Source organism: Mauremys mutica, chromosome 4, assembly GCF_020497125.1.
Source record: "Mauremys mutica isolate MM-2020 ecotype Southern chromosome 4, ASM2049712v1, whole genome shotgun sequence".
NCBI lineage: Eukaryota > Metazoa > Chordata > Testudines > Geoemydidae > Mauremys > Mauremys mutica.
Window position 1 is genome coordinate 111,614,464 of NC_059075.1, and position 27,534 is coordinate 111,641,997.

The window sequence follows — 27,534 nt, forward strand, 5'->3', positions numbered from 1 at the left end:
TGTTTAGCAGGCTTCCTGCTTCTGATGTACTTAAAAAACATTTTGTTATTACCTTTGGAGTTTTTGGCTAGCCGTTCTTCAAACTCCTCTTTGGCTTTTCTTATTACACTCTTGCACTTAAGTTGGCAGTGTTTGTGCTCCTTTCTATTTGCCTCACTAGGATTTGACTTCCACTTTTTAAAGGAAGTCTTTTTATCTCTCATTGCTTCTTTTACATGGTTGTTAAGCCACGGTGGCTCTTTTTTAGTTCTCTTACTGTTTTTCTTAATTTGGGGTATACATTGAAGTTGGGCCTCTATTATGGTGTCTTTAAAAAGGGCCCACGCAACTTGCAGGGATTTCACTTTAGTCACTGTACCTTTTAACTTTTGTCTAACTAAAGGGTAGGGAAGGCTGTGCCCCACAAACAGCCTGGCCACCACCCCTTATCCGCCTCCTCCCACTTCCTGCCCCCTGACTGCCCCCCTCAGAACTCCCGCCCCATCCAACCCTTCCCCTGCTCCTTGTCCCCTGATCGCCCCTTCCGGAACCCCCTGCCCCTAACGGCCCCCCCCCGGGACCCCACCCCCTATCCAACGCCCCCTGCTCCCTGTTTCCTGACTGCCCCGACCCCTATCCACACCCCCGCCCCAAACTGCCCCCTGAGACCACACCCCCTATCAAACTCCCCCTGCTCCTTGTTCCCTGACCCTATCCACACCCCCGCCCCAAACTGCCCCCTGGGACCACACCCCCTATCCAACTCCCCCTGCTCCTTGTTCCCTGACTGCCCTGACCCTATCCACACCCCCGCCCCAAACTGCCCCCTGGGACCACACCCCCTATCCAACTCCCCCTGCTCCCTGTTCCCTGACTGCCCCAACCCCTATCCTAGTGTGACCGGATGTCCTGATTTTATAGGGACAGTCCTGATTTTGGGGGCTTTTTCTTATATAGGCACCTATTACCTCCCATCCCCATCCCGATTTTTCACACTTGCCCTCTGGTCACCCTACCCTATCCACACCCCTGCCCCCCGACAGTCCCTCCCCGGATTCCCACACCTATCCAACCCCCCCCCATTCCCCATCCCCTCACCGCCCCCTGCCAAGAACCTCCGCCCCATCCAACCGCCCCCTGCTCCCTGACTGCCCCCTGGGACCTCCTGCCCCTTATCCAACCCCCGACCCTGGCCCTGGCCCCCTTATCATGCTGCTCAGAGCAGCAGGAGCTCGCAGCCACCCCGCCCAGCAGGAGCGGCGGGGTGGCGCAGTGTGCCGTAGCTGCGGGGGAGGGGAGACAGCAGGGGAGGAGCCAGGGGCTAGCCTCCCCGCCCAGGAGCTATGGGGCCAGGCAGGACAGCCCTGCGGGCCGGCTGTAGTTTGCCCACCTCTGCTCTACACCAATGGGAGAGAGCGCTTTCCCGTCTAATCCACCTCCCATTATAGGCAGTAGCTATGTCGACAGGAGAAGCTCTCCTGGCAACGTAGCGCTGTCTACATGGAGGGTTTGGTCAGTATAACTATGTCACTGGGGTGTGGATTTTTCACACCCTTGAGCAACGTAGTTACACAAATATAGGTCTGCAGTGTAGCCCAGACCTGAGATTTATTATGGCTGGTCAAAAATGTCAAGTGATTTTTTTGTTTGTCTGACCAAAAATAAATAAATAAAGTGTGTGTGTGTGTGAAAATTTTTGTACTGTTTGAAATTTTGCAATGCTCAACAAACCAATCAAAACAACTGTTTTGCTTTGAATCAAGTGGAATCATAACTACTTATTTTTTGGTTTTAAATGTCCCACTCTGCCTTCTCCTCCAAACTTATTCTAATTTTTTTTCCTACCAGCCTGAACATTTCCTTTGCTTGGAAATGTTTTGACATGCTCAGATGAAAAGTACTGTATATTTATTATTTAGCACCTTCTGAAACACACAGAAACCAATACATTCTCTGGGTGGGACAGAAAGAAAGGAAAGTCTCCTCTGTAACAGAGACCATCCATCCCAAAACAGGGAGAGTGGGCCAGTCAGGGAGTCACCGGTACGTCTCTCCAGGTCCAGAGGAACAGAGATGCAGCTCTCTCCCCATACACACAAGACGTTTGGTGCCCAGCGCGGTCCTAAGGCAAACAGGAAACCTACCACTCTCAGCAGATTCCGCCGCTCTTTGAAAGTGGCGCAGCACCCGAGGATGCCAGTAATCATGACGACGATCCCCGCCACCACCAGGATGTATGCAGTCGCCATGTATGTGTTGGAGGACAGGAGACTGATATAGTCGCTCTTCTCGGCCAGAGTCCAGATACCCACCGCCATCACCGCCCCACCTGCCAGCTTAATAAAGAGAGAAGCAAGCAAGTCAGATGCATCTGAGGTGGGCACTTCCTCCTTTTCAGGAGTGGCATCCCCTGCTCGGCCACAGGGATCAGTTTTCAGCTCGCTGACAGAGGGCCTGATCCAAAACCTATTCAAGGGAAAGATTCCCACTGATTTCAGTGGGCTCTGATCAGGCTTTAAATGAAGCCGATTCTTCTTCTCTCCCCAGTCTCTCAAGGGCCCTGGGAGGTTCCAGGGAGTCAAGGCACAGTATTCCAGCTGGAAGGGGATGACAGCTGGCTGGGGGTTTGCCCATGCCAGGCGGGGAACTTTGTAACTGGAGTTCTAAGTTTCCAATCTTAATCGGGCTCTTTGGCTCTCATGATTGCTCGAGTTCTGCCTAGATGCCAGGGAATGGAGAAGAGGAGAGGGAGGGGATGCTTTGCTTTACACCCTTGCTGGCTGATCCAGGAGTGATACTGACTGCTTCGAAACAACAGCCGTGTCTACCTGCCTCCGGGACAGAACCACTGGGGGGCAAGGCTATAAAAGGTGGGAACCCTGGTTAGCTAAACTCCAGTGAGAATGAACATTAGCACAGGAATACCTTCGCAGTCGGGGCACGTTGGATGAGCTAACTTCTCTCCTTCAGGCTCCCCTTCCTCTTTATGGGCCTTGTGTTCCCTAGAGGTTTTTACCTGGTTGCCAATTCACTGAGGCAGTTCATAATTCATTCCTCTGTAAAGGCTAGTCTGGACCCTCCCCAATCATTTCTCCTAGCCCACGGATGTCTGTGGCTGACAATAGGCTGGTCCCTTGGCCAGCAATTAACTTGAGGTAAAAAACTCTGGTGTAGACATAACCGCAGCGACTACCCTCATAATCCCAGCCTAGCCATCTTCATTCCACTGCCAGCCTGTGCTATGCCACGGGGCAGAACGAGAGAGGAACTGAAGGATGTCCTTTGACTATGGGCTGCCCTGGAGTATCTGATGCCTTAATTGTGCCCTGGGTCACCCTCCTCTGAAATGGGCAAAACAGCACCTTTCCAGGCTACCCACTGCTGTCGATACATGATCATTTCAGGGCCTACTCCTGGTCAGTCAGGTTATAGTCCTTCCGCCCAGTGCTGGAAGCTTGGGTCTAGTTAGATACCTGGGGTGAAATCCGGGACTCACTGAAGTCAAGGAACATTTTTGCCATTGTCTTCAGTGGGGCCAGGATTTCACCCATGCTATCCATCCCACCCCCCTGGCCACTGAAACAGGTGTAGCCCTCAACGAGGGATGCGGTGAAGCACACAAATGCGGTGGGGGAGCTGGCACATTACCCAGAAGAAGAAGTTAAAGATGAAGAGCAGGTATTTGAGGCAGATAGTGCCGCACGTCTCCTTCTTCTCCGTGTACTCACGCATCTTCCCGGCTCAGCAGATCTCTGAAACGTGATACAAGAAGAAAAGCCTGTTAGTTTTCCCGTCTCCCCCAAGGAGGCATCACTGCTCTCCTCTTGCAAGCAGCAACCGCTCCTCAAAGCCTGTGCTGAGGTGCCCAACCGAGGAACCCCAGCATGGTGACCGATAAGACTCCAGAAAGAGCTGTAAAATGAAAACTCCTGCATCCTGATTGCATTCGATCCCTCCTGACAGAATCGGAGAGAGGCTGTGTAATCCTCTCATCTTATTGTGTTATCCCCCATCCACTCCTCTTTATGCTTGTTAGGCACATTTCTTATGGCTCATCTGCAATTGGACCGCACGGTCTTTGGGGTAGGGACCAGGCAACCCACGTTTGACAGCGCCTAGCACAATGGGACTCCAATCCTGACTGGGGCACTGTATTGCCTACTGTAATAGCAACCCCAAACATCACTAAGGAAACATCTCAGGAAGAAAATGGACACATGCTCCTCCCCACTTTTCATTTTTTTCCCTATTTGAACAAAGGAAATGTAAGTCCCATGCCTGTTCAAAACCACACCCTCTAGCCAGATGGAACAGGAATCACTCCATAAGAATGTCAGGGAACGGAGAGGAGTTTCGTGGACATGAAGGAGTAAGCGCTATACAAGTGTGATTCACCCTCAGGATAAGAATCCTCTCATCCTAGACAGTGGCCAGATGACTCAGTCCCTTCCTGGGAATTCTTCCTTACATTTAACAACCATCTCCAGCAGGAACTATTGTACCAACCACTTCCCCTTGCCTGAGCCTAAATCCTTTATGTCAACACTTCTCTTAGGGATCACCAGACTGGATCAGACCCCTGGCCGATACAGTCCAGTATCCTTTCTCCAACAGTAGGCAGCACCAGCTGCTTCAGAGGAAGGAGCAAGAAATCCTGTAGTTCGCAATTATGGGATATCTGCCCCCTAGAAAAAGTTCCCTCCTAAACTCTGTAATTTAATACAGGTTGCCGTAAACCTTTAAGCAGGAAAATGTATAACCCTTCTGAACTCCTGCCTATTATAACTCTGGACTTGTTAGCCAAACAAATATCGAATCCTTTTTTGGAATCCTGCGAAGCATTTGGCCCAAGAGATATCCTGTTGCAATGGGTTCCAATGGCTAACTGTTAAGGCTGTGAGCCTGTCATGGAGGTCACCGATTCTGTGACTTTCCCAAACCTCTGACACTTCTGCAGTGGCCGGTGCAGCTGGCCAGGGGCCGCCTGAGCAGCTCGGGGCAGTCTTGCCCTTCCTCCCCAACAGCAGCAAGAGTTTGGGTGCGGGAGAGGGCTCAGGGCTGGGGCAGGGGGTTGGGGCACAGGAGGGGGTGAGGGCTCCGGGTGGTGCTTACCTCGGGGGGCTGCCGGAAGCGGCGACATGTCCCTGGACTCCTAGGTGGAGGGACCGAGGGCTCTGTGCACTGCTTCCACCCACAACCGCAGCCAATGGGAGCTGCAGAGCCGGCGCTCAGGGCAGGGGTAGTGCATGGAACCCCCTGACTGCCCGTGCTTAGGAGACGAGGGACATGTCCCTGCTTCCGGAGAGCTGCGCAGAGCCAGGTAGGGAGCCTGTGAGCCCTGCCAACTGCCACCCCCCAGCACCAGCAGGTGTCACGGGTTGCCCTGCCCGCATGAGTGCCCATGGTGCTTCTGGGCTGCCTCCCCGCCCCCGAGAGGGCACAAGATTTAGTCAGGGGTATAGTACAAGTCATGGACCATGAATTTTATTTATTTTTTAAACTGCCCGTGTCCTGTCCATGAGTTTTACTAAAAATACCCATGACTAAAACCATACAATTAATAAGGCTATGTTATCCCTTTCCATCTCTGGGCCAGCCTACTTCTCCTACAGATGATGAAGGCCCTAAGCCCTTTCCAAAAGCTAGCTCTGGCTCCCAAGGTCAATTTTAACAAGTACTAGGAGGGACAAGCACATGCAAATTGGTTTCATATGCTCTGCTGGTCATTGCACCCCCGTCCCGAGCAACACAGTTATATTGACCTAACCCTTGGTGTAGACAGTGCTGTGTCGACAGGAGGGTTTCTCCTGCCTCTCATGGCGGTGGATTGACTATGCTAATGGAAGAAGCTCTCCGATCAGCACAATTGTGTGTTCACTAAAGCGCTACAGCTCTTGTGCTGTACATGTAGACAAGCCCTTAGGAAAGGCAGGCCAGCCCACTGCAGGGAGAAATTTCCCTTTGTTTTTCTCTGGTCAGCAAACATCCAGGATAGGCCAATGCTTTAGGAGCCAGCAAATCAGACCCATAGGAATGCAGTAATGGGAATGCGCCCATCCCCAAAGCTGATCTGCACCTGCCTGTCCTGATTTCACAAGAAAACATTTTCCCCTAGAAGAGGATCTGACACCATAGTTGGCAAGAGAAAGTCACTTCATATGGGAGGGGAGTGGCTCTGAGTTTAAGGTATTTATCAGGGAGAATAACCACCAGGTTCTTTTCTCCTGGCCTCTGGCCATCTCCACTGTCTACACTGGCAAGTTTCTGCGCAGTAAAGCAGCTTTCTGCGCTGTAACTCCCGAGGTGTACACACTGCCAAGCCATTTAGTGTGCAGAAACGACACAGTTGTAGTGCTGTAAAAAAACCACCCCGACGAAAGGCGTAGAGCTGTCTGCACCAGGGCTACAGCGCTGCAGTGCCAGTGTAGACACCCTGGTCAATTATAGCACTGCGACTGGCCCCCGGGAGGTGTCCCACAATGCCTGATCTCACCTCTCTGGTCATCGGTTTGAACTCTACTGCCTTCCTCTCAGGTGACCAACCATCATCCCCATCCTGTAAATTCCTTTGGAATTTTGAAAGTCCCCTTCCTGTTTGCTCGGTGATGCGTGCAGTGGTCTCAGCGCATCTTTCCAGGTGGCCATGTCTGTTCCATGCACCAGGCAATTCCCCGCTTGGAGCAATGCCGAGCTGCTAGACCTCATGAGCATTTGGGGACAGGAGGCTGTGGAGTCCCAGCTGTGCTCCAGCCATAGGAATTGATACCTATGGACAGATTTCACAATGCATGACAGAAAGGGGCCATGACCGGGACACACTGCAGTGCAGGGTCAAAATGAAGGAGCTGCAGAATGCCTACCACAAGGTGCGGGAGGCAAACTGCCACTCCGGTGCTGTGCTCACGAGCTGCCAGTTCTACAAAGAGCTGGAGGCGATACTCGGTGGCGACCCCACCTCCACTGTGAAGACCACTGTGGATACTTCGGTGGCTCGCGTGCCAGTCGAAAGTGGACCAAGCCAGGAGGAGGAAATCTTGGACAAGGATGTGGGGAAGGAGAGGGGACCCAGAGGCAGAGGATGACTCAGAGGTCAGAGATGCATGCAGTCAGGAGCTCTTCTCTACCCCAGAGGCTAGCCAGTCACAGCTGTCAGATGTTGGCGAAGCACAAACAGGAGAGGAGGCCCCTGGTAAGGGATTTGATTTTGGGAATTGCTGAAGCGATTTGTTGGGAGAAGGAGGGTTGCAGAAAGCAGGCTTGTCTCCCATCACACGCCTAGTCTGAGCAGCAGAACAGGCTGTTGATTGACTCCCTCCCTGCACAGGAATCTGCCTCAGAGATCTCCAGGAAACTCTCATAGAGATACTGGGCAATCCACTGCCGCAGGTTCTCCAGCAGAGCTGCTTTGTTTCTTGCCCCATTAACGGTAACTTTCCCGCACCACTGTGCCGTCACAAGGGGGTGGGAACAATTGCTGCACACAGGCAAACCACATAAGGGCCAGGGTAGACGCCACAATCTTGGAGAAGACCCTCCCTTGATTCCCTGCTCACCCTCAGCAGTGAGATATCTTCCATAATGATCACATCCTGTGGAAAGTGCGGGGACAGGAATGATTATCAGGCCCCCCCATACAGGGCTGGTTCTCCCCAAGAGCCACGTGCCCAGTGTACAGCAGAGTCCAGGAAGATTTCCCCTGCCCCTGCAGCTACTCACCATTTTGGGGGGCTTGTGGCTCATGTGTGCTTGCCTGGGGTCAGCCAGTTAGTGACAGGGGTGTGAGAACTGACTGTGTTTTAAATCCCTGAATCAGTGTTCTCAGTGTTGTGAACAATACTGCTTCTGTAAAATGTTGTGTTTAAACTTCACAGAGATGACCTTGGGAGCCCAGCCTCCCTCTTTGTTATTGGCGGCCGAACGGCTGTGAAGAATTAGAACGTGGCCAAGAACTAAGGAGGACTTTCTGCATGATGTTATGATGCACTCCGCCACCAAGAAACAGGAATTGAAGGAGCGGTGGGACAGCGAGAAAAGGGACCAAAAGGAGAACGCGGCATGCCAGAATGAAGCCACGGAGGGGCTCTTAAAGGTTATGGAGCGTCAAGCAGACACGCTCCAGGTGCTACTAGCACTGCAAACCAAGCAGCTCCACGCCCTCCCTCTCCTGCAGCCGCTAGAGCAAATCTCTTTCCCATGCGCCTCCCCAGATACCACTAACACACTCTTATCAACCTTCTGGCTCCAGTCTATACCCGCAGCATTCCACTCCTCCCCCGTCACAGGACAACACTGCGGACTCCCACTATCCACTGCACTCAACACCCATCCCTCTGCAGTTTGGCCCTGCTGAAGCACAGTACCTGCTGCATTGTACTCCAAAGGAGAAGGCTGGATATGACCCCTGGACACACACACACCTTTAGCCATCCCGGGGCCCCACCTCCACTTGGGACCTTCCCTTCCCCCATGTCCCTCACTGCTCATTTTTTTTTTGGTTTGACTCTCTCCTCCGGTTGTTGTTTTTTAATAAAAGAATTGTGTTGGTTTGAAAACAATCTTTTTGCTTTCAATTAATAGAATAAAGAGCCCTGCAAAGCAACATACAATTATGTTAAACCCCCTTATTGCATCATGTGCTCCAATCACCTCCTAACATTACAAGCACTGCAAGCCCGAGCATAGCAACAAATATTAGTGGCTTTCAGCTTCAAATTGCTGCCTTAAGGCATCCCTGATCCTTATGGCCCCGTGCTGTGCCCCTCTAATAGCCCTGGTCTCTGGCTGTTCAAACTCAGCCTCCAGGCGCTGAGCCTCTGTGGTCCAGCCCTGAGTGAAGCTTTCACCCTTCCCTTCACAATTATGGAGCGTACAGCACATGGCTATTAAGCATAGGAATACTGTCATCAGCCAGGTCCAGATTCCCATACAGGCAGCGCCAGCAGGCTTTTAAACGGCCAAAAGCACACTCCACAGTCATTCTGCACTTGCTCAGCCTGTTGTTGAACCGCTCCTTGCCGCTGTCAAGTTGCTCCCCATATGGCTTCATAAGTCACGGCATTAAGGGATAGGTGGGGTCTCCCAGGATCGCAATGGGCATTTCGACTTCCCCTATGGTGATCTTCTGGTCCGGGAAGAAAGTCCCTGCTTGCAGCTTCCTGAACAGGCCAGTGTTCTGAAAGATGTGTGCATCATGCACCTTTCCAGACCAGGCTGCATTAATGTCTGTGAAATGCCCACGGTGATCCACAAGCACCTGGAGAACCATGGAGAAATACCTATTCCGATTAATGTACTTGGTGGCCTGGTGCCAAAATTGGAATATGCCTGCCATCTATTGCCCCTCCACAGTTAGGGAAGTCCATTTGTGCAAAACCATCTACAATGTCACGCACGGTGCCCAGAGTCACGGTCTTTCAGAGCAGGATGCGATTAAAGGCCTTGCAGACTTCTGTCAACATGAGTCCAACGATAGACTTTTCCACTCTGAACTGATTAGCGACCGATCAGTAGCAGTCTGGAGTAGCCAGCTTCCACAGTGCAATCACCACACCCTTCTCCAGTGACAGGGCAGCTCTCATTCTCGTGTCCTTGCACTGCAGGGCTGGGGCAAGCTCATCACAGTCCCATTAATGTGGCTTTCCTCATCCGAAAGTTCTGCAGCCACTGCTCATCATCCCAAATGTGCATGATGATGTGATCCCATCACAGAGTGCTTGTTTCCCAAGCCCAAAAGTGGCGTTCCACTATGGTCAGCACCTCCGTGAATGCCACAAACAATCTTGTGTTCTAGCTACTACATGTGATGAGATCAATGTTGCACTCCTCTTGCCTTTGTAGTTTAAAGAATAACTTCACTGCCACTCATGATGTGTTGGTTAGAGCAAGCAGCATACGGGTCAACAGTTTGGGATCCATTCCTGCAGCCCGAAGAGGTAGGGCACGCAATACAGACACCGGTGAAAGATGGCGCCAAATGCAGACGGAAGCACAGAGTTTGCTGGGATGTGAAGCAATGCATCGGGGGCACTGGGACAGGATCCAGGATGCCCTGTGAGCCCCCTCCACCTTCCCACAATTCTTAGCGGCAGAAGAGAAAGAGGGATAGCTGCCCAGAATGCACCGCTCGGAATACCGCTGCAAGTGCCGCAAATGTGAACACGCTATTTCACAGGCAGCTGACAGTGTGATCACACAACAGCAGTTTCCCTTCAGCGCTCTCTGAGTGGCGCTGTAACTCCCGGTGCTGTAACTCGGCCAGTGTAGACATGCCCTTAGAGAAGATTAATTACCACATGGCTGAACGAAAGCACAGGGGAGTGGATGGTAGTGCCATCATCCGCTCTGAATAGCCTTGTAATATCAGAGGGTTTTTCCCCTCCTTTTAAACACTGTTCCTATGAATTTCAGATTCCTGGAAGGTGAAAGATTTTAAGTCCCAAAATCTTTGTTTAGCCACAGAACACTTACAGCAGCAGCAGCAAGGCTAGTTTCACACACTGTGCTATCCGTGTGCCTCAGCCTACACCTACCTAGATAATCTCTAGGTAATTCAGTCTCTAGGGCCCATGCTGTCCTTGGCCTATTCCCCAAGACTGCCAGGAAGGGGGCCATGGAGATGTGAACCCTCCTGAGATCAACAAACGCATTTCACTGAATAGCCAGGAAATTGTAACAGTTGATGCCAAGGTGTGTAACATTTGAACTAGCAACCTAGATGTGAAAGGTCTACAATAGACCATTGCTAATCCCCTGAGCCATCCAGCACCCAACTCTGGAGCCCGTTCCTTCCCTCATAGGATCCCAGGATACAGATGCCCCCCACAACATTTTCTTTCCCCCACAAAGAACCACGCGATGCAGTCACCTGACACTGCATCAGCTTTAGTTAGAAAGAGCAACCACGGTAAGTTGGTGTATTGGTCTTTCACATACAGCAACCTGGATGTAAGTGTACATTAAAATCAGTGATGGAAATACATCTTAGTCCCTAGTAGATATTTATTCACATCGTGAATCCACCCAACAGTTGGATGAGGCAACACAAGTGGCTATTTTCCCCCAGGAGAAGATCCAAACCAAAAACAGGAGGAGCAGCAGCAGGCTTTGGGATTGAAATGTAATAGCCGGGGGGGAGGAGAGGACGAGAAACTAGAAATAGTAAAAGTAAGAGATGAAGAGGAATCAAAGCTGAGGTGAACTGACCGAGCTGCGTAAGGGGAATGAAATAGTGCGCACGCGCGAGAGAGAGAGAGAGAGAGAGAGAAGCTTGCTGAGCAATTATCCCAGCTATTCTTGGATCAAGCTACCAGTGATTTACTTCCACCAGCACTACATTTCCCCTACACTCCCCCCAAAATCCACGCTGCTATGACAACAACATGTAGCGAGGAGGAGCCTTTTGTTTCTTTGGCCTCATCAGCATCCTACCCCCAGTGAGGTGCCTCCAGGAAGGTATGTGTGCGTGGGGGGGTGGCGGGGGGGGGGTGTCTCTCTCTCTCAATTCCCTCTGAAGCCAAGGCCTATGCTGAACACTCAATGGAAACGGTACCAGGGAATTGCTCTTCTGCTTGCCACATATCGGGAGCAAGAGATTCCTGAGAGGCGCAGGAGGGTGTCCTCACCCCATACAGCATTTTACGGTGTATCCTTATAACGTACGTACAGCAACTAATAAAGAGAAGGGGGGGAGGCAAGCCTTTCCCCTCCCTTCCCAAGAATCAATCTGATGCCCCAGGATGGGGTATCACTGGAAGAGATAAGCTTGAGTAGGAGACTGGGTGTGACCCTAAGAGCCCCTCAATGCTCACTGGCAAAGGCCCCACTATAACATAAATCATCTCAGGCCTGACACATTACCCCCAATACCCTGTGATGATATAATATTAAAAGGTGTCTGTGTAAGGTATCACATATAAACCGGTAACACACTGGTCCCAAAAATCACTGTGTGATGTACGCAGAGGTTGTATATAAAGAATTAGGTGTGGGTGTGTTAGAAACACAACATTTTCAAATGTGTTTTGGAGGCAGTGTATACAGCAAGTCTGCCCTAGCCAAAGGAATGGGGATTTCACTGACTGGCTTGATTACAGTCAGAGAACAATGAACGTACATTTACATAGAAGGTAAACAAAGCAATCAAGTAGAGGAGGAGGAAACAGTTTAGTGAGCAAAGTCTGCATGTCCAGGAAGTCTTCCTGGCTCTTGAGACAAAGACAATGAACAACAGAAAATGTAAAGGGAACAAAAAGACATTCTAGTTATCCATCACTAGGGGAACAGCAACCTCTGAGCCTGTGAATGGTGGATCTTCTTGGCCTGAAGAGCAGGAACTGCTGATAACTTGCTGTAAGTGACAAACCATTTTAAGCAAAGGTATAACTTTTAAGGAATTACATTTTAGGCTCTAGAAAAGAGGTTATTTTTGTAACCCTTTTTTCCTCTCTTTTATGCTATCAATTAAATCTCTGTTCTTTATTAATAAACTTATTCTTAGTTTTACTCTAAGATATCTTAGTGCTGTTATATTAAATATAGAGAGACTCCTTAGCTAACCTAGCAGACTGGTGTGTACATCGTCTCTTTCAGGGCAGCAAATGTAATAATTTCTGAGTATCTAGTGAGAGGGACTGGAAATTACAGAGAGAAGTCTCTGAGGAACTCAGTTACTGGGGTGCACTGACTGTTATCTGCAAAGCGAGGTTAAGACTGGCAGAGTCTCAAGGAGCTTGCGGGTGAAGAGGACAGACTGGTGTGGCAGGGAGCTGACAGTCTAATCCCCCACAAAGCACACCCTGGCTAAGGCAGAGGAGTAACACAGTGAATTATGGTTCTGGGCTGCCTGGTGGAGGGCATCATTTGAAGAGGGGTGTTGAGGTTTAGTAGCTATTGCACTGGACTGGGAATCAGGAGACCATGGTTCTATTCCTGGTTTTGCCACGGTCCTGCTGTGACACCTTGGGCAAGTCATGCTCAATATCTCCGTTTCCCCTCTCAGCGTTTGCCTGTCTTGTCTATTGAGATTGTAAACTCTTACTCTGTGCTAGGCTTAGTATACACTCATACACACAATGGGGCCCTGAGTTTCACTGGGGCCTCTAGGTGTTACTCTAACACCAATAATTAATAAGGAGATCTGAATAGGAGACTTTGATTTTTGTCATTATTGAATTCTGGCAAGTTATCACTGTGAGCCAGGTCCTCAGCAGGTGTAAATCAGTATAGCTCCCTTGGCTGATTGGCACCTGCTGAGGATCTGCCGTGTATCTCGAAAAATGTGCCCACGTCCCCTGAGCTCCATGGGATCAGATTTTCACTTCACCTAATCTAACTAGATGACCACACTTTTCCATCAAAAAAATAATAATAATAAAAAAAATAGGGGCTCTTTGATGGCATCTTCACTGCCAAACCGCAAAAGGTACAGCCTGTTACTATTGCTGGGTTGCCTTTTTAGTATTTCACTCTCCCTGCCCTGGGGCAGATCCCCTGCTGATTGACACCTCCCAAGGGGTCCCATGTATTTAAAGTGGGAGATGTCAGACTTGCCAGAATCTTGTTGTGTGTTTGAGGGGGGGCAGGGGGAAGTGGACATTCAACTTAAGGCTCTAAATCAACCCTGGGTGAGGCAGAGTCACTACATACTCTCTACACCAAAAACTGTGAATTTCCCTCTCTCTCTCACACGTTTTTATCAAGCCTCAGCTAAGGACTTTTCAGAGGATCTCGCAGAACTAATCTCAACTGTTCTGACAAGAGGAGCAGTAAAAGCACACAAAAGGTCCTCCTCTCTGTTTATTTTCAAAGCACAGGCAGAGAACAGCTGCAGGTTTATGCAGCACAATGATTCATGGAAGGGTGGTAGCCAATGAATCACAGAGCAATCACTGCTGTCTTTCCTTTGATCTATCCCTCCTAGCCAGTACAGGCTGCTCCTGCATGCTTAGTGACTAGTCAAGGAAACTATTCATGGAAACACGTGGTTGTTTCTGGACCCTCCCTTTCGTGTGTAATGCATTTTATTTTCCTTGTATCCCACAGAGTAGACTAGCTCTCTGCAAGAGGCTATTCCAGGCTGCCCTGTAGGGAGCAATACCCATCTTCAGGGGAATAGATAAAGGAAAGATAGATCTGAATTGAACCTCTTGCCCAAGCAGTTAAGAAGCTGATCCTGAGCAGCGGTGAGCATCCATGCTTTCCATGATGTTTAAGTGCATCACCGCTGGGAAAGCCCTGGAGCAATGTGGAGCATTAAAATGATCCTTTGGGGCCTGGTTTTCAATAGAGCTCGGCATGCTGGGTGCTGAGCTCCTCCAACAATATGCCCGTAAGTAACAGAGTGGGAGCGGAGCACTTTTGAAAATAACCCCAACTGTGGCACTTGAAAATCCAGCCCTAAACATAGTACTGTAGCATCCATTACCCTACGCTGAGGCATCTGCATCTCAAGGTCTGGTTATGGGGTCCCACCTCAGCCCACTGGATTTTGTTGGCTGATCTATATATGTGCACAGGCCAAGGCTATGAAAACACATGCACCCACATTCAAGTAGGTTATAGGCACTTGTTTAGTCACACACACAAAGTGGCTCCATGCATCTGCCTCTACTTGCCCAGTAACAGGAGTCAATTAGACAGCAAAGAAAGCAAGCCAGTTCTGAAGACATTTCTGCATAACCTGCCCTGAAGCTATGTCTAATGGATGGGAAGTTAAGGCACTGTTTCTTAACCTAAGTAAATTAAGTAACTCCCAGGCCATAAAAGGCAACACTTAATGAATAGCAACTGGGGGATATTAGTGTCCAGGGTGTGCCCAATGATGTGTCTTTATTGTCTCCCCAGTTTATACAAGTCAGACAGAAAATAAGAGTATGTAGCTGTTTAACCTTTTGGTGGCACCGATGGCCACAGTAGCTAAGTGCTGGACAGATGCAGTGCAGCTGTACTGTAAGGTCCATAGTGGACTTCATAGCCCATCTTCACCCACATACATAATGCACAAGATAGGAGTGTCTAGTCCTCAGGTGAGACTAAGTTCTAGTTCTGGTTTTGCCAGCCACTTGCTGTGCTTGGATAAATCACTTAAGGCCTAATTTTCCGAGAGGCTGAAGGGCAATTACAGGTGTTCAGCACTTCTGAAAATCCAGCCCTTAACCTCTCTGTGCCAAATGAAAATCTCACTAGCACTTCCTGATCTACCAGCTAGGATTTATTTTTAAAAATGCATCCTGCTGCTTATCACCTCTGCCCTTGGGTGTCTTATGGCACAGAAAACAGCTCTGAACCATTAAATACAGCCTTCCCGCCAGCTGCTTGTGAAGTGCTCTGCAATGCATAAATGCTATGATCTGTCTAAAGCAGACGTTCAAGGGGGAACAAACATGGCTACCACTGACCTCTCAGGGTGAGTAAAAGTTGGAGCACAAATGAGACCTTTTAGTTTTCCACAGACACGGCTTCCTCTTTCTCCTGCTCTGGTCTTCAATGGGATACAGGAAAGAGAACAACTGAAAAAGAAGGAAGACAGACTTCAGCAAAAAATTATTCCCTTTCCCTATATTAAAAAGCTAATAGCTTGTCTGTCCAGCAGACCTTCATTCTGTAACATCAGAGCGTCTGCTCACAAAGCATGCTACACGCGTGTGTGTTGGGAGAAGGAAAAGAGGGAGGCCCCTGTTGCAGCTCTGGGAGATATGATGGTAGGCCTCTACTGCTGGAAGCTGCCAGAAAGGGGCAGCCAGTCATTGGGTTTATATTCACATGTCTGTAACATTACGTAAACCTAGCTATTGTTTTGGCCAAGGCTGCCTAAACCATAACACAGGTGCACTCTGGCAACACAAAGGAGCCTAAAAGGGGGTGGAAATGGCTCCCTGAGAAAGCCCATGGAGAATATGCCCTGCACAGGAAGACACCCCAGCCAGTGTAGAGCTGGCATAAGGACTCTGCTCCCAGCCCCTGGCATAGAGGGCACATCAGGATTGGGCCAGGGGTATGGAGTGGGCGGAAGTGGGCAAGCAGGGGTGGGAATGGGGCACATGGCCAGAGCACACAGCTCTACAGTTATTCACCAATTGCCAGAGCTCATAAGGAGCTCCAGAAAGCAACACAGATAGAACAGTTCTGAGGCGGACACCTGGAGCCAGGAAGGGCCCCTGGCTGCTCCAAAACATGCGGAGCACAACAATGGTTTAAAGTCACCTTTTCTCAGCCCCAGCTCTGTCCCAAGCACAGGAGTTGAGGGACCAAGAATTGGGGCCTATGTGCCAAGCAAGTCTCTGTCCAAGCGCTAGTTATCAATGAGTGATCTTATTAGCAGGCTAATGGCAGCCCAGTAGAACTGCTGATCCAGGTCTGGCTCTGGTCGGACTTCCCCTGCCTGTCTAGGTTTTTATATCAGGCTCAGCACCACGGTGTCTCTCTCAGCTGAAAAGGCCTCTCAATCAGGGCCGGCTCCAGACCCCAGCGCGCGCTTGGGGCGGCGTGCCACGGGAGGTCCACCGGAGCCGTGGGACCGGCGGACCCTCCGCAGGCACGTCTGCGGGAGGTCCACCGGAGCCGCGGGACCGGCGACCACCAGAGCGCCCCTCGCGGCGCGCCGCCCTGCTTGGGGCGGCGCAAATCCTAGAGCCGTCCCTGCTCTCATTCCTGACATAAGCCCAAGCTGTACTGCCTGGACATAGCTCACCACTGTGATTTACCAGCCACTGCCTCCCCACCCTGCCTAAGGCCTCTTCCCCCAGTTGTGAACTGACCGGCTCTCCAGAAAGGATCTCATTCTCCATTAAATATTACAGGCTTTTGAGAATAAATTTCTCTACAACGCTATTACATTTCTGTAGACCTCTCCTGGAGTCTTCGCTATGAAACCCTACAGAACTTTTGCTGTGAAGTCAAATGGGCAGCCAGCTCCAACTTTTCTTTCTCTTTCTTTTTTTTCTTTGGAAGGGGAGAAAATGAGGAGGAGTTTAACAACTTGCCTGTTCTCCAGAAAGAGCACTGCATGTGGGGACTTGAAGTCTCCATGGGCTGCATCTTTACAGAAAGACTAAGAATGGCTACAGTTAATTACAGCCCAAATCAGGTGCAGCCCCGAGGCTCTCGATAAGCTGCGTTTGGCAAGGCTTGGGAATCCTGAGTCACAAACCGCAGGCCATGAAAGGCGAGCAGGAGGCAGGAATTCACCTAAAGCCACTTATTTATATTGCAGACCAGGACCCCACCGTGCTAGACACCGTACAAAACAGAATAAAAAAATCCCCATCCTCCCACCATCAGTCTCCCTCTCTCAAAAGCTAATATTAATGTATCCTCCCAGTGAGAGTTTCTTCCCCCCCACTCCACCCCACCCCATGCCCTGCTTTGCCCTTTAGCTGCTTATGGAGATACAGTTGGGGAACTGGAATTCCTACTTGTAAGCAGTTGGCACAAATCCCCCTCAAACAAAAATACTGCCTGGGGTTCAGGGAGTTAAAGGAGAGCAGAAGTATAGTGTTAACGGCTGAGCTGACTTGTCTCTACTCCCACTGCTTTCCTTCCCCACCCCAGAATAGAACACCTTTTACTTCTGTTGTCTTTAAAGTCACTCTCCTAGCTTCAGAACAACAGGAGACAAGTGAGTCAGATTTTTCTCAAAATGCTGGGCAACGCAGAAACACTGAGGATTCCACACACAGGAGTTTTTCACTCTCTCCTGAAATCTCTGCCCCTGCTGGCAATGCTGCTGGGGGTGAGGATGGGGCTTTGGCACTGATTTATCCCCTGCAAAGGTGGTGTGAGCCAGCAGTTTGAGCACAGGATCAGGACCCCCAACATTCTACTCCCAGCTGTGACATTAACTCACTTTGTAGGAAGTCACTTCACCTCTTGGTTTTCACTAATACTGACTAACCTGCCTTGCTCAGATGTTATAAGGATTGGTGTTTGCTACACACCTGGAAGAAAAGGGTTAAGTATGACCAAAAGGCCAAAACCCCAGGTTCTCACCCAGTTTTTACTCAGGCAGATGCCCCTTGAAGTTATTAGGAGTTTGAATAGGACCCACAGGAAGTACAAGGGATAAACTGGTCCGCAGGAAATACAAGGGATAAAAATCTCATGTACCTCCAACATCCCTTCTTCTTCCTCCCACTCCCCGCCAAAAAAAAAAAAAACAACCCAAACCCTGGAAGGGCAGAGCTAAGTTCCTGGCAGCGAAGAGTCTATTAGACCACATCTACATTACAGCATGTACAGCGGCCCAGCTGTCTCTACCACAAGCGCTACAGCAGGGCAACCTAAGCTGATGGGAGACCCGTCGGCTTAGTAACTGCTGCCTCTGCAAGAGGTGGTAGCTATATCGGCGGGAGAAGCTTTCCCACCAACCTGGCACTATCCACACCAGTGCTTAGGTCGGTATAACTTGTGTTGCTCAGGGGGTGTGAAGAGCAACATGAGTTCTACCCAAGTAATCGGTAATATAGACAAAGTCTTAGATCATGGAACAGTCTCCCAAGAGAAGTGGGAGCAGCCCCAACATTTGAGACACTCGCAAGTCACCTGGAAAAAGTACTGGAATATAAACGAAGCTAGAAAATAATCCTGCATTGTCAGGGACTGGGCTGGGTGAGCTAGGAGGGACCTTCCTAACTCTTCTGTCTGTATTCCTAGGAGAGCCATTTAAAAACAAATGGGCAACGTTACCAATGTTAAAAAATAACAATGAAAGGTTGCCAAACTCTTCTCCAGACGCTCTCTACACCAGCAGACTGAGGGCTTGGCTACACTTGAAAGTTGCAGCGCTGGGAGTTACAGCGCTGGTCGTGCAGCTGTGCAGGGCCAGCGCTGGTGTGTGGCCACACTCACAGCTACCAGCGCTGGTGTGTGGCCACATTTGCAGCATTTGCAGCGCTGTTGGGAGTGCTGCATTATGGGCAGCTATCCCAGCATTCAAGTGGCAACAACGTGCTTTTCAAAAGAGGGGGGTGGAGGGTGGTGTACTGTGACAGGGAGCGGGGAAGATAGAGAGAGTGGATTTTTGGAGCCAACACTGTGTGTTGCTTCCTGGATTGAAAAATCACAAAATGTTCGCGAGCCCTTAGTCTTAATTGCAAACAGCCTGCGTCCAACGCTGTTTCTCTGTCAAGCAAACTGCTTGCCTCTCATTTGATCGTTCACAGTCAGGTACAGATAGCTCCTGTTTGCTGTGATCAGCGTTTGTTTTTTAGATAAGCAGTTCAACGGAGCTCCGATCGGAGTTCACAACAAAACAAAGAGGCTGCATAACAAAACAAAGAGAGTAATTTAGTTAAAAGCATTCTGGGATATCTCCTTATTCCCTGGAGGCCAATAAAAGCGCTGGTGTGTGTCCACACTTGATGAGCAGCGCTGGATCACCAGCGCTGCAATCGCTACACCCCAACCTGGCCAGGTGTACAGCCAGCGCTGCAGCCAGGGAGTTGCAGCGCTGGATGTGCCTTGCAGGTGTGGACGGTTACTAATTGCAGCGCTGGTAGAGGCTTTCCAGCGCTGCAACTTGCAAGTGTAGCCAAGCCCTGACACTGAGTGACATAGCACCACTGCCAGCTTTCTCCTCCTCCCTGATGTAAAGCTGCAGTCCTCAATGCACAGCACTCCAGACAAGGGCTCTGATTTGCTAGGACCAGCCTTTCAGTCTAGCTCAGCTAGATTCAGAGTCATTACATGTATATACAGGTCTCCACCAGATCTTCCCCCTGGCTGTCTGCACTCACTAGCTCCAATAGCTCACGGACTCTTACTAAGGCTCAGACAGTGCAGCAACTCATGAGCCAAATGTCCAGTCCTGCCCCCTCATGACATGCTGGGCCTGATATCTTCAGGAACTTCAGCTGTGTTCTACCCTTTGTTGAAGCTCAGTATGAGGCTGCCCCCGTGCCCTTTCCCCGCAAGAGGACAATCGTCTCCAGGATGCAAAAATGCATTTTTCATTTCAACCAGTTAGAACACGCTTGAAAGTCCAGCCACCAATGCCTCTAGGGCTGTGAAAAGCATGAGTGTGATCAAATCCTTAAACTATATGAGACAAGGAAGCTACTCAAGGGGCAGACATATGGAATGGACATGGACTGAATTCCTCCCCACTCCTCCCTTCTGATTCCCCTTTGTTTTTTTTAAATGGAAGTATGATCTAGTGCAGAGGTTCTCAAACTGTGGTCCATGGACCACCACTGGTCCACAAGCTCCATTCAGCTGGTCCGCGGATAGTTCCCTCTAAGGTGCGCACCTGCGCGGCCGCACATGACAGAATGAAGGGCCACCCACCTAATTAGTGGAGCCACACAGGTGTGGCTCCACTAATTAGGTTCCTGGACCCTGAGAAGACGCACATGTAAGGTGAGGTGGTGGTCTTGGTGAGAATAGAGGGTAGGTGAGTGGGGGCAGTGGGGTAAGGAGAGGGAATGAGGGGAATTTGGGACATGCAGGGCTGCGGTGGCCAGAGAAAGAGGTGACTTTCCCTGGCTGCAGCTGCCAGGGAGAGACTCCCCTCCTTCCCAGCCCCAGCTCGGGGGCTGCTGTGGCAGGACGTATTCCTGGATATTTCATCACATGACATAACCTTTAGTTAAAGATTCATCTTTAATTTGTGAAGACTCCAGGGCAATCCTGGAGGATTGGCAACCCTAGGCCAGGAGGCTACAGGCCACAGCCCCCAGAACCTGATCCTCTGGAAAGCAACAGGTCCCTCAAAACAGATTCCAAAACAGCTGAAGGTGGTACACCATGCAAAATACAGGGCTGCAGACAGAGCAGGTTTGGAGATGGGCGCTCCATGCGTGGATTAATGAAAGCTCTTCTGTGCAAACCTCATCATTGTGTCTGAAATAAAGCTCCTTTCATCCCGAAGGATCCCAGAGCACTTTATACTATTTATACACAGGAACCACTTCACCAGCCACTGAGCTGAAAAGAGGGATAATAAAAGGCTTTTCACTCTTCACTAGAAGTGCCAGAGCTCAGGGTCGACTGTGTGTTTGCAAAGAGCTCCTTGCGATCTGAGGAACAGCGGATGAGTTAGGTCAGTCTCAGCTAACAGACAAAACAAACGTGCTGTGACTACACTACCTTTTCCCTCTAAAGTTCCCCATTGTTACTACTGGTGTAGCTCGGCCATGGTGGCAGTGGTAGCCTGGACAGGGAGCGCTCAGGTAGGCCAGCCTCTGGTGTTTTTAACGCCATGCTATCCAACTCTACTCAAAGCCCTTATGTAAAAAGCAGGGCTCTCGCCTACACTAGAGAACCGAATCCAGTGCATTATGCCAGTTTAATCACAAGCTATTTAGTGCATCTGCATTCACCATGCTAAATCCATGTAAGTTACGCCCCTCTTCATACAGACTAATGTCTTGATCAATTCCCTAATCATTCCCACTCAATTCCCACAGTTGGTGCATCTGGGCGATTCTCCAAGGTCCCCAGTGCACTGTGGTAGGACTAGTTGAATCCTTTCAGCTTCTGAGTCCATGATGTCACTAAATTAGTTCAGATTCAACTGGTTAGACCGTTTGTAACCCACCTGTAGACAGTGAGGGGAATTTCTGTGTGGGTGCAATGCTTAACAAATATTCTAAGGGCCTTAACCAGTTGAATTTCTCTAGTGTACATCAAGCTCTTTTTACAAGCCAGTTTCACCTCATGCACACTAGCTAGCCAAACTGTGTTGTAACTTTTAAGCTCAGCAGGTAAACACCATTAGCTGAACTGAGTCCACAGAGCTCTTATAGAAGGTGCTTTCTATTTATTATTCACAGATCTCTCAACATCATCCCACTCCCCACGCCAGTTATCAGCAAATTTTGAAGCTACATGCAGTGTTAGGTGTGCCCCAGTGCCGGCAGTTAGCTATCACACAGCAATATTCACACAGTCAGTTACTGGACTTTGAACCACAGCAATACAAAATATTTTCAGGAACCACTGGAAGAGGAGATAGCTGCTAAGGTGCTTCTATAGCCCCCAGAGTCGTCATAGCAACTGGGCAGGGCACCTCAGCGCCATTAGTGTATTTATCCTCACAACAATCCTGTGAGGTAGAGCAGCACTGTCCCCATTTAACAGATAGGGAACTGAGGGTACGTCTACACTTACCTGCCGGTTCGACGCGGAGAGTTCGACTTTTTGGAGTTCGAACTATCGCGTCTGATCTAGACGCGATAGTTCGAACTCCGGAAGCGCCGCGGTCGACTCCGGTACTCCACCTCGGCAGAAGGAGTTGGCGGAGTCGACGGGGGAGCCGCGGAGTTCGACCCCGCCGCGTGTGGACGGGTGAGTTGTTCAAATTAGGGTACTTCGAATTCAGCTACGCTATTCACGTAGCTGAATTTGCGTACCCTAATTCGAACCCCCTTCTTAGTGTAGACCAGGCCTAAGGTGCAGGCAGACTAAGGCCTTGTCTACACTACCAAAACGGTCAATTGTACACAAAGTGATGCAACAAAATACATCCACCCCGATGAGAGACATAAATCTTTTTCCTCTACATTTTTGTCAAAGTGCCAGTGTAGACACCACGCTTGATTTCATTGCTTTAATTGGCCTCCCTGAGGTGTCCCACAATGTCCATCATGGTCAGCAGTTTGAACTCCACTGCCCTGCAGCCATGTAAACAACCATCTACTCCTCCCCATTAGAAGCCCCAGGAATTTTTGAAATTCCGAGAGGTCTCATCGCATCTTCCCAGGTGACCATAGCAGGTTATCGCAGCAAATGCTCTCCTGCTTGGACCACTGTGCAGCTATGGGATGATCTGATCAGTATATGGACAGAGGAGGCTGTGCAGTCACAGCTGTGCTTGAGCCGTAGGAATTGGAATACCTAGGAGCACATTTCTCGAGGCTTGTGTGAAAAGGGCTATGATTGGGACATGCTGCAGTGCAGAGTGAAGATAAAGGAGCTGAGGCAGGCGTACCATAAGGTAAAGGAGGCAAACCGTTGCTTCGGTGCTTCACCTAAGAACTGCCGGTTCTGTAAGGAGCTGGACGCTATCCTCAGTGGTGACCCCACCTTCACCACCAAGAGCCCCATGGATACTTCAGTAGGCCTGGCGGCGGTGGAAAGAGGACCTAACCTGGAGGATGAAGTTATTGATGAAGAGGTGGAGTTAGACGACAATATGGAGCTCCCAGCAGGGCAGGCAGCCAGGAACTGTTCTCCACTCCAGAGGTGTCTAGCTAGTCTCAGCAGTTGCTCTCTGGCGAGCAAGAAGCAGGAGAGGCGATGCTCGGGAAGTGGCTGTGGTTTGCGTGGTGTGGAGGTGAGTTCAGGGTATAGAAATGTGGAAGGCTGGCTGTGTTTCTGTGAGTTGGACATTTCCCTGTGCAGCTAATTGGTACAGCGGAACGGGGTGTTGATGCATGCCGAGCTCTCACGGGAATCCTCCAGAGAGATCTCCAGGAAAGTTCTCTGGAGGTAATTGGCAATCCTCTGCTGAAGGTCCCATGGGAGAGCAGCTTTGTTCCTTCCCCCATTGTAGAACACTTTCCCACGCCATTTGGCAATCACTTGTGCGGGGACCAAAGTGGCACACAGGTGAACAGCCTAGGGAGCATGGCGGAAGCCACAAGCATGGAGTAGATGTGCCCTCGTTTCCCTGTTTACCTTTAGCAGTGAGATGTCTGATAGAAGGACCCCCGCCTGTGGAAAAGCGTGGGGAATTTTAGAATTTTTTCCCTAGTTGGCTGCACCATGACCCTTGCAGTGTGTGTGCTTTTTCCCCCCCCATGTGCAGCACCATTCCCCCCCCCCCCACCCCGCAGAGATGTGTGCTTGCCAAGGGTCAGTGTGAATGTTGCAAAAGGTGTATTTAACTGAAATATTTCAATGCTGTGTGTGAATTTAACAATCCCACTTCTCTGCATTGTCCCTTGTGCTTCGGCAGATGCGGCCTTCAGGAACAACCCATGGACCCTGGCCGAACGTCCCTGCCAGATAAAAAAGCACCCAAGACAGAGCAAAGACGACATGTTCCGGGAGGAACTGCTCTGCTCCAATGCAGAGAAAAGGGAACACAAGGAGTGCTGGGAAACTGAACGGCAGGACAGAAAAGAGAATCAGGAGTTTGTTAAAGATGCAACTGAGCAGATGATTAAAAGTAATGGAGGAGCAAACACAGATGCTAAAGTCCTTAATAATGCTGCAGACTCAGCAGATTGGTGCTCCCCCTCCCCGCAGCACATTCAGAACTCTTTTCTATGCCCCCCCCCCCAACTCCACCCACACTTTCCTTTCCACTGCCCCGGACTTCTCAGTTTCCCCTTCACTCCACCCCCTCAGATAACTTTCACAATGATGGCTGCACCTACGCACAGCTGTGAAAATCTGCCCTTTCCTGGTTCCTCCTTTCCCAGCAGGCGTGTGTGTGTGCGTGCGCGCGCTGTTTCTTTTGCAATAAAAGCAAAGTTTTCAAATGGTAACTTGTCTTTATTTGTTTCCTAGAAATTGAGATAGCAGGCACTACCAATACACATACAGACAGTTTAATCATTGGCTTATTGGAATGTAAGGCCTCAAATATCACCTTTGCTTCCTAGGAAAACTACATGTAGTGTAACATTGAAGCACCACTCACAGATATATACATTACCGGTTCTCATTTTCAAAGTGTTGCCTCAAAGCCTCCCTGATTCAAATTGCCCCATCTGGGCTCCTCTGATAGCCCTGGTATCTGGCTGCTTAAAATCAGCAGCCAAGAGGTCTGCCTCAGCACTCCACCCCTGAGCAAATCTTTCACCCTTAGCTTCACAAAAAGTATGCAACGTACAGCAGGCAGCTATGACCATGGGAATATTGTCCTCATTACGGTCTAAACTGCCATAAAGGCATCACCAGCATGCCTTTAATCTGCCAAAGGCACATTCAACTGTCATCCGGTACTACTCAGCCTGTTGCTGAACCACTCCTTACTGCTGTCCAGGTGTCCCGTGTAAGGTTTCATGAGCCATGGCTGTAAGGGGTACGCCAAGTCTCCCAGGATCACTATGGGCATTTCAACATTTCCCACTATGGGCATTTCAACATTTAACCATTTCTTTCTGGTTTGGAAAGAAAGTCCCCACTTGCAGTTTTCTGTACAGGTTGGTGTTCCTGAAGATGCATATGTCATGCACCTTCCCAGACCACACTGCATTGATGTCAGTGAAATGCCCATGGTGATCCACAAACGCCTGTAACACCATGGAGAAGTACCCCTTCCTATTGATGTACTCAGTCGCAAGGTGGTCTGGTGGCAAAATTGGGATGTGTGCGCTATCTATCGCTCCTCCTCAGTTAGGGAAACCCATTTATGCAAACCCATTCACTATTTCATGTACATTTCCCAGAGTCAAGGTCCTTCGTCACAGGATGTGATTTATTGCCCTGCACACTTGCATTAACGCAGCACCAGCAGTCAACTTCCCCACTCCAGATTGGTTCGCAACCAACCAGTAGCAGTCTAGAGTCGCCAGCTTTCACACAGCAATTGCCACACGCTTCTCTACTGATAGGCCGGCTCTCATTTTGTTGTCCTTGCGCCACAATGCAGGGGCGAGCTCTGCACACAGTTCCAGGAAGGTGGCTTTCCGCATCCGATAGTTCTGTAGCCACTACTCATCATCTCACACCTGCATGACGATACGATCCCACCATTCAGTGCTTGTTTCCCAAGCCCAAAAGCGACAGTCTACCCTATGCAGCTGTTCTGTGAATGCCAAAAGCAATCTAAATTGCTCCTATCCATATCACACAGCATGTCAGGCGCCTGGGAGTCTTCTTTAGTTAGAAACTTCACAATGAACTGCACTGCCATCTGCGATGTCTTCATGACAGTTAACAGAGCATAGGAGAGCACTGCGAGATCCATTCCTTCTCACAAAGATGCTGGGGTGCATAGCAAAGAAGGGCCATTGAAAAATGCCATGAAAGAAAGCTGGAAGTCCATGGAGTGCTGGGACAGAAAGCAATGCATCATGGGACATAGAGCCCAGTCCCAAGATGTACCATGACCTGCTTCGCCTTCCCTCAACACCTAGTGATAGAAGGTGCATTGCTCACACTGTCAATGACAGTGCCCCAACTGTGGATGTGCTCTGCTGACAGAGGGAGTGAGTGTGAACATGTGATTCCAATTTTTATTATGCCAATTTCTGAGTGTCGACATCACCTTTGTCGACAAAGCTTGGTAGTATAGACAAAGCCTAAGTGACTTGTCCAATATTACACAGGACAATGGGAAAGCAGGGAATTCAACCTGGAGTCACAAGCTAATTCCTCAATCGCTAGACGGTCCTTCCTCTTTAAAGGAAGGGAGAACTAATTAAGTCAAGCTCCCTCATGTAGACTTCTCCTATACAGTGACCATGTGAGCACACGTGATTACAGGCAACGCAGTAGGGAGCACACAGCTGCTTAGAATGCAGCCAGCCCGTTGATTCTGAGTTTACTTTTAAGTTTCTTCTGCCATGGCAGAGTCCTTACTATTATTTCACTCTCTCTGCAGCAAGAATGTGTGACGTGAAAATCTTGGCTCACACCTCTGAATGCATAGCATGGATCCCTCCACTTGCTGCCAGCCCCAGTATTCAGTTCTGCACAGTGGGGCAGTGTTTATGAAGCAATGGAGAAGAGATTTGATAAATGATACTAGGGTGTCAAATTTCATAACTTCAAACACCTGGTGCCAAGTAATCCAGTCCTGGTGCCAATTAACTCCACTGAGTGTGCATCATTTGAAAAGGTGGGTGAGGGAATATATTTTATTGGACCATCTTCTGTTGGTGAGAGAGAGAAGCTTTAAAGCCATACAGAGCCCAGACCTGTAGAGCTCTGTGTGGCTCAAAAGCCTGTCTCTCTCACCAACAGAAGTTGGTCAAAAAAATAAAAAATAAAATAAAGATCAGGGCTTTGGAGCTGTGCTCCAGCTCTAGGCAAAAACCTGCAGTTCCACTGCTCACTAATATCTTTGGACCGACCTGGCTACAACAACACTGCATACATCCCTGGAAAAAGCAGGGCCGTTAGCTCATAGCACATCAGCAGGAAACTCTGCATGCAAAACACCCACGCATAGGACAATGCACTCTGGGATTTTCCCTGCTGTCAGTGCAGTGGGGTACGGAGGATCAGCCAACCTGGTTACACAGATAATTTGGAGATCACTGTGACGTTACTCTCCATAATGCTTTATAAAAATATGTTTATGAGTGTGAATATGATTTAAACTGGAATATGCTTTATGCAAAAGGTCTCTGTACGATATCATTACAAAGCTTATAATCTACTGAGCGTGGTCATCCTATTTGTATGAATGTATCATTCTTGTATCTAAAACTAGAAATATGAAGTATTACTCTGAAGTCCTATTGTAATTATGCAAAGCGTGGGCCATTAATGGTGGCTTGGAATCTTGATGGCTCCCATTAACTAGGACAATTGGTTGTGAATGGCTGTTTACTTGCAAAACTTTGTGGGTAAATGCAGACCAGCGCTGGAAGAATGAAGGCTGGGGTCTTACAGTGACATATGATCATGTCACTTGAACTGGAATCCATCTTAATCTGGTGC

General features: G+C 49.5%; 1 protein-coding gene across 2 annotated transcripts in view; it reads right to left on the reverse strand.

The window, feature by feature from the left end:
* The window catches only part of CD151 (CD151 molecule (Raph blood group)), a 63,749-nt gene that overhangs the window by 22,451 nt on the left and 13,764 nt on the right, over window positions 1–27,534 (reverse strand). The window contains exons 2-4 of one of the 2 annotated variants that reach the window (XM_045013494.1): window positions 15,375–15,485; window positions 3,628–3,731; window positions 2,124–2,315 (exon numbers count right to left, since the gene is read on the reverse strand). In XM_045013494.1, coding sequence (XP_044869429.1) covers window positions 2,124–2,315; window positions 3,628–3,711 — 276 coding nt within the window. In that variant the 5' untranslated portion in view covers window positions 3,712–3,731; window positions 15,375–15,485. The remainder of the gene's footprint in view (window positions 1–2,123; window positions 2,316–3,627; window positions 3,732–15,374; window positions 15,486–27,534) is intronic. The other variant, XM_045013495.1, reaches the window with a different exon arrangement.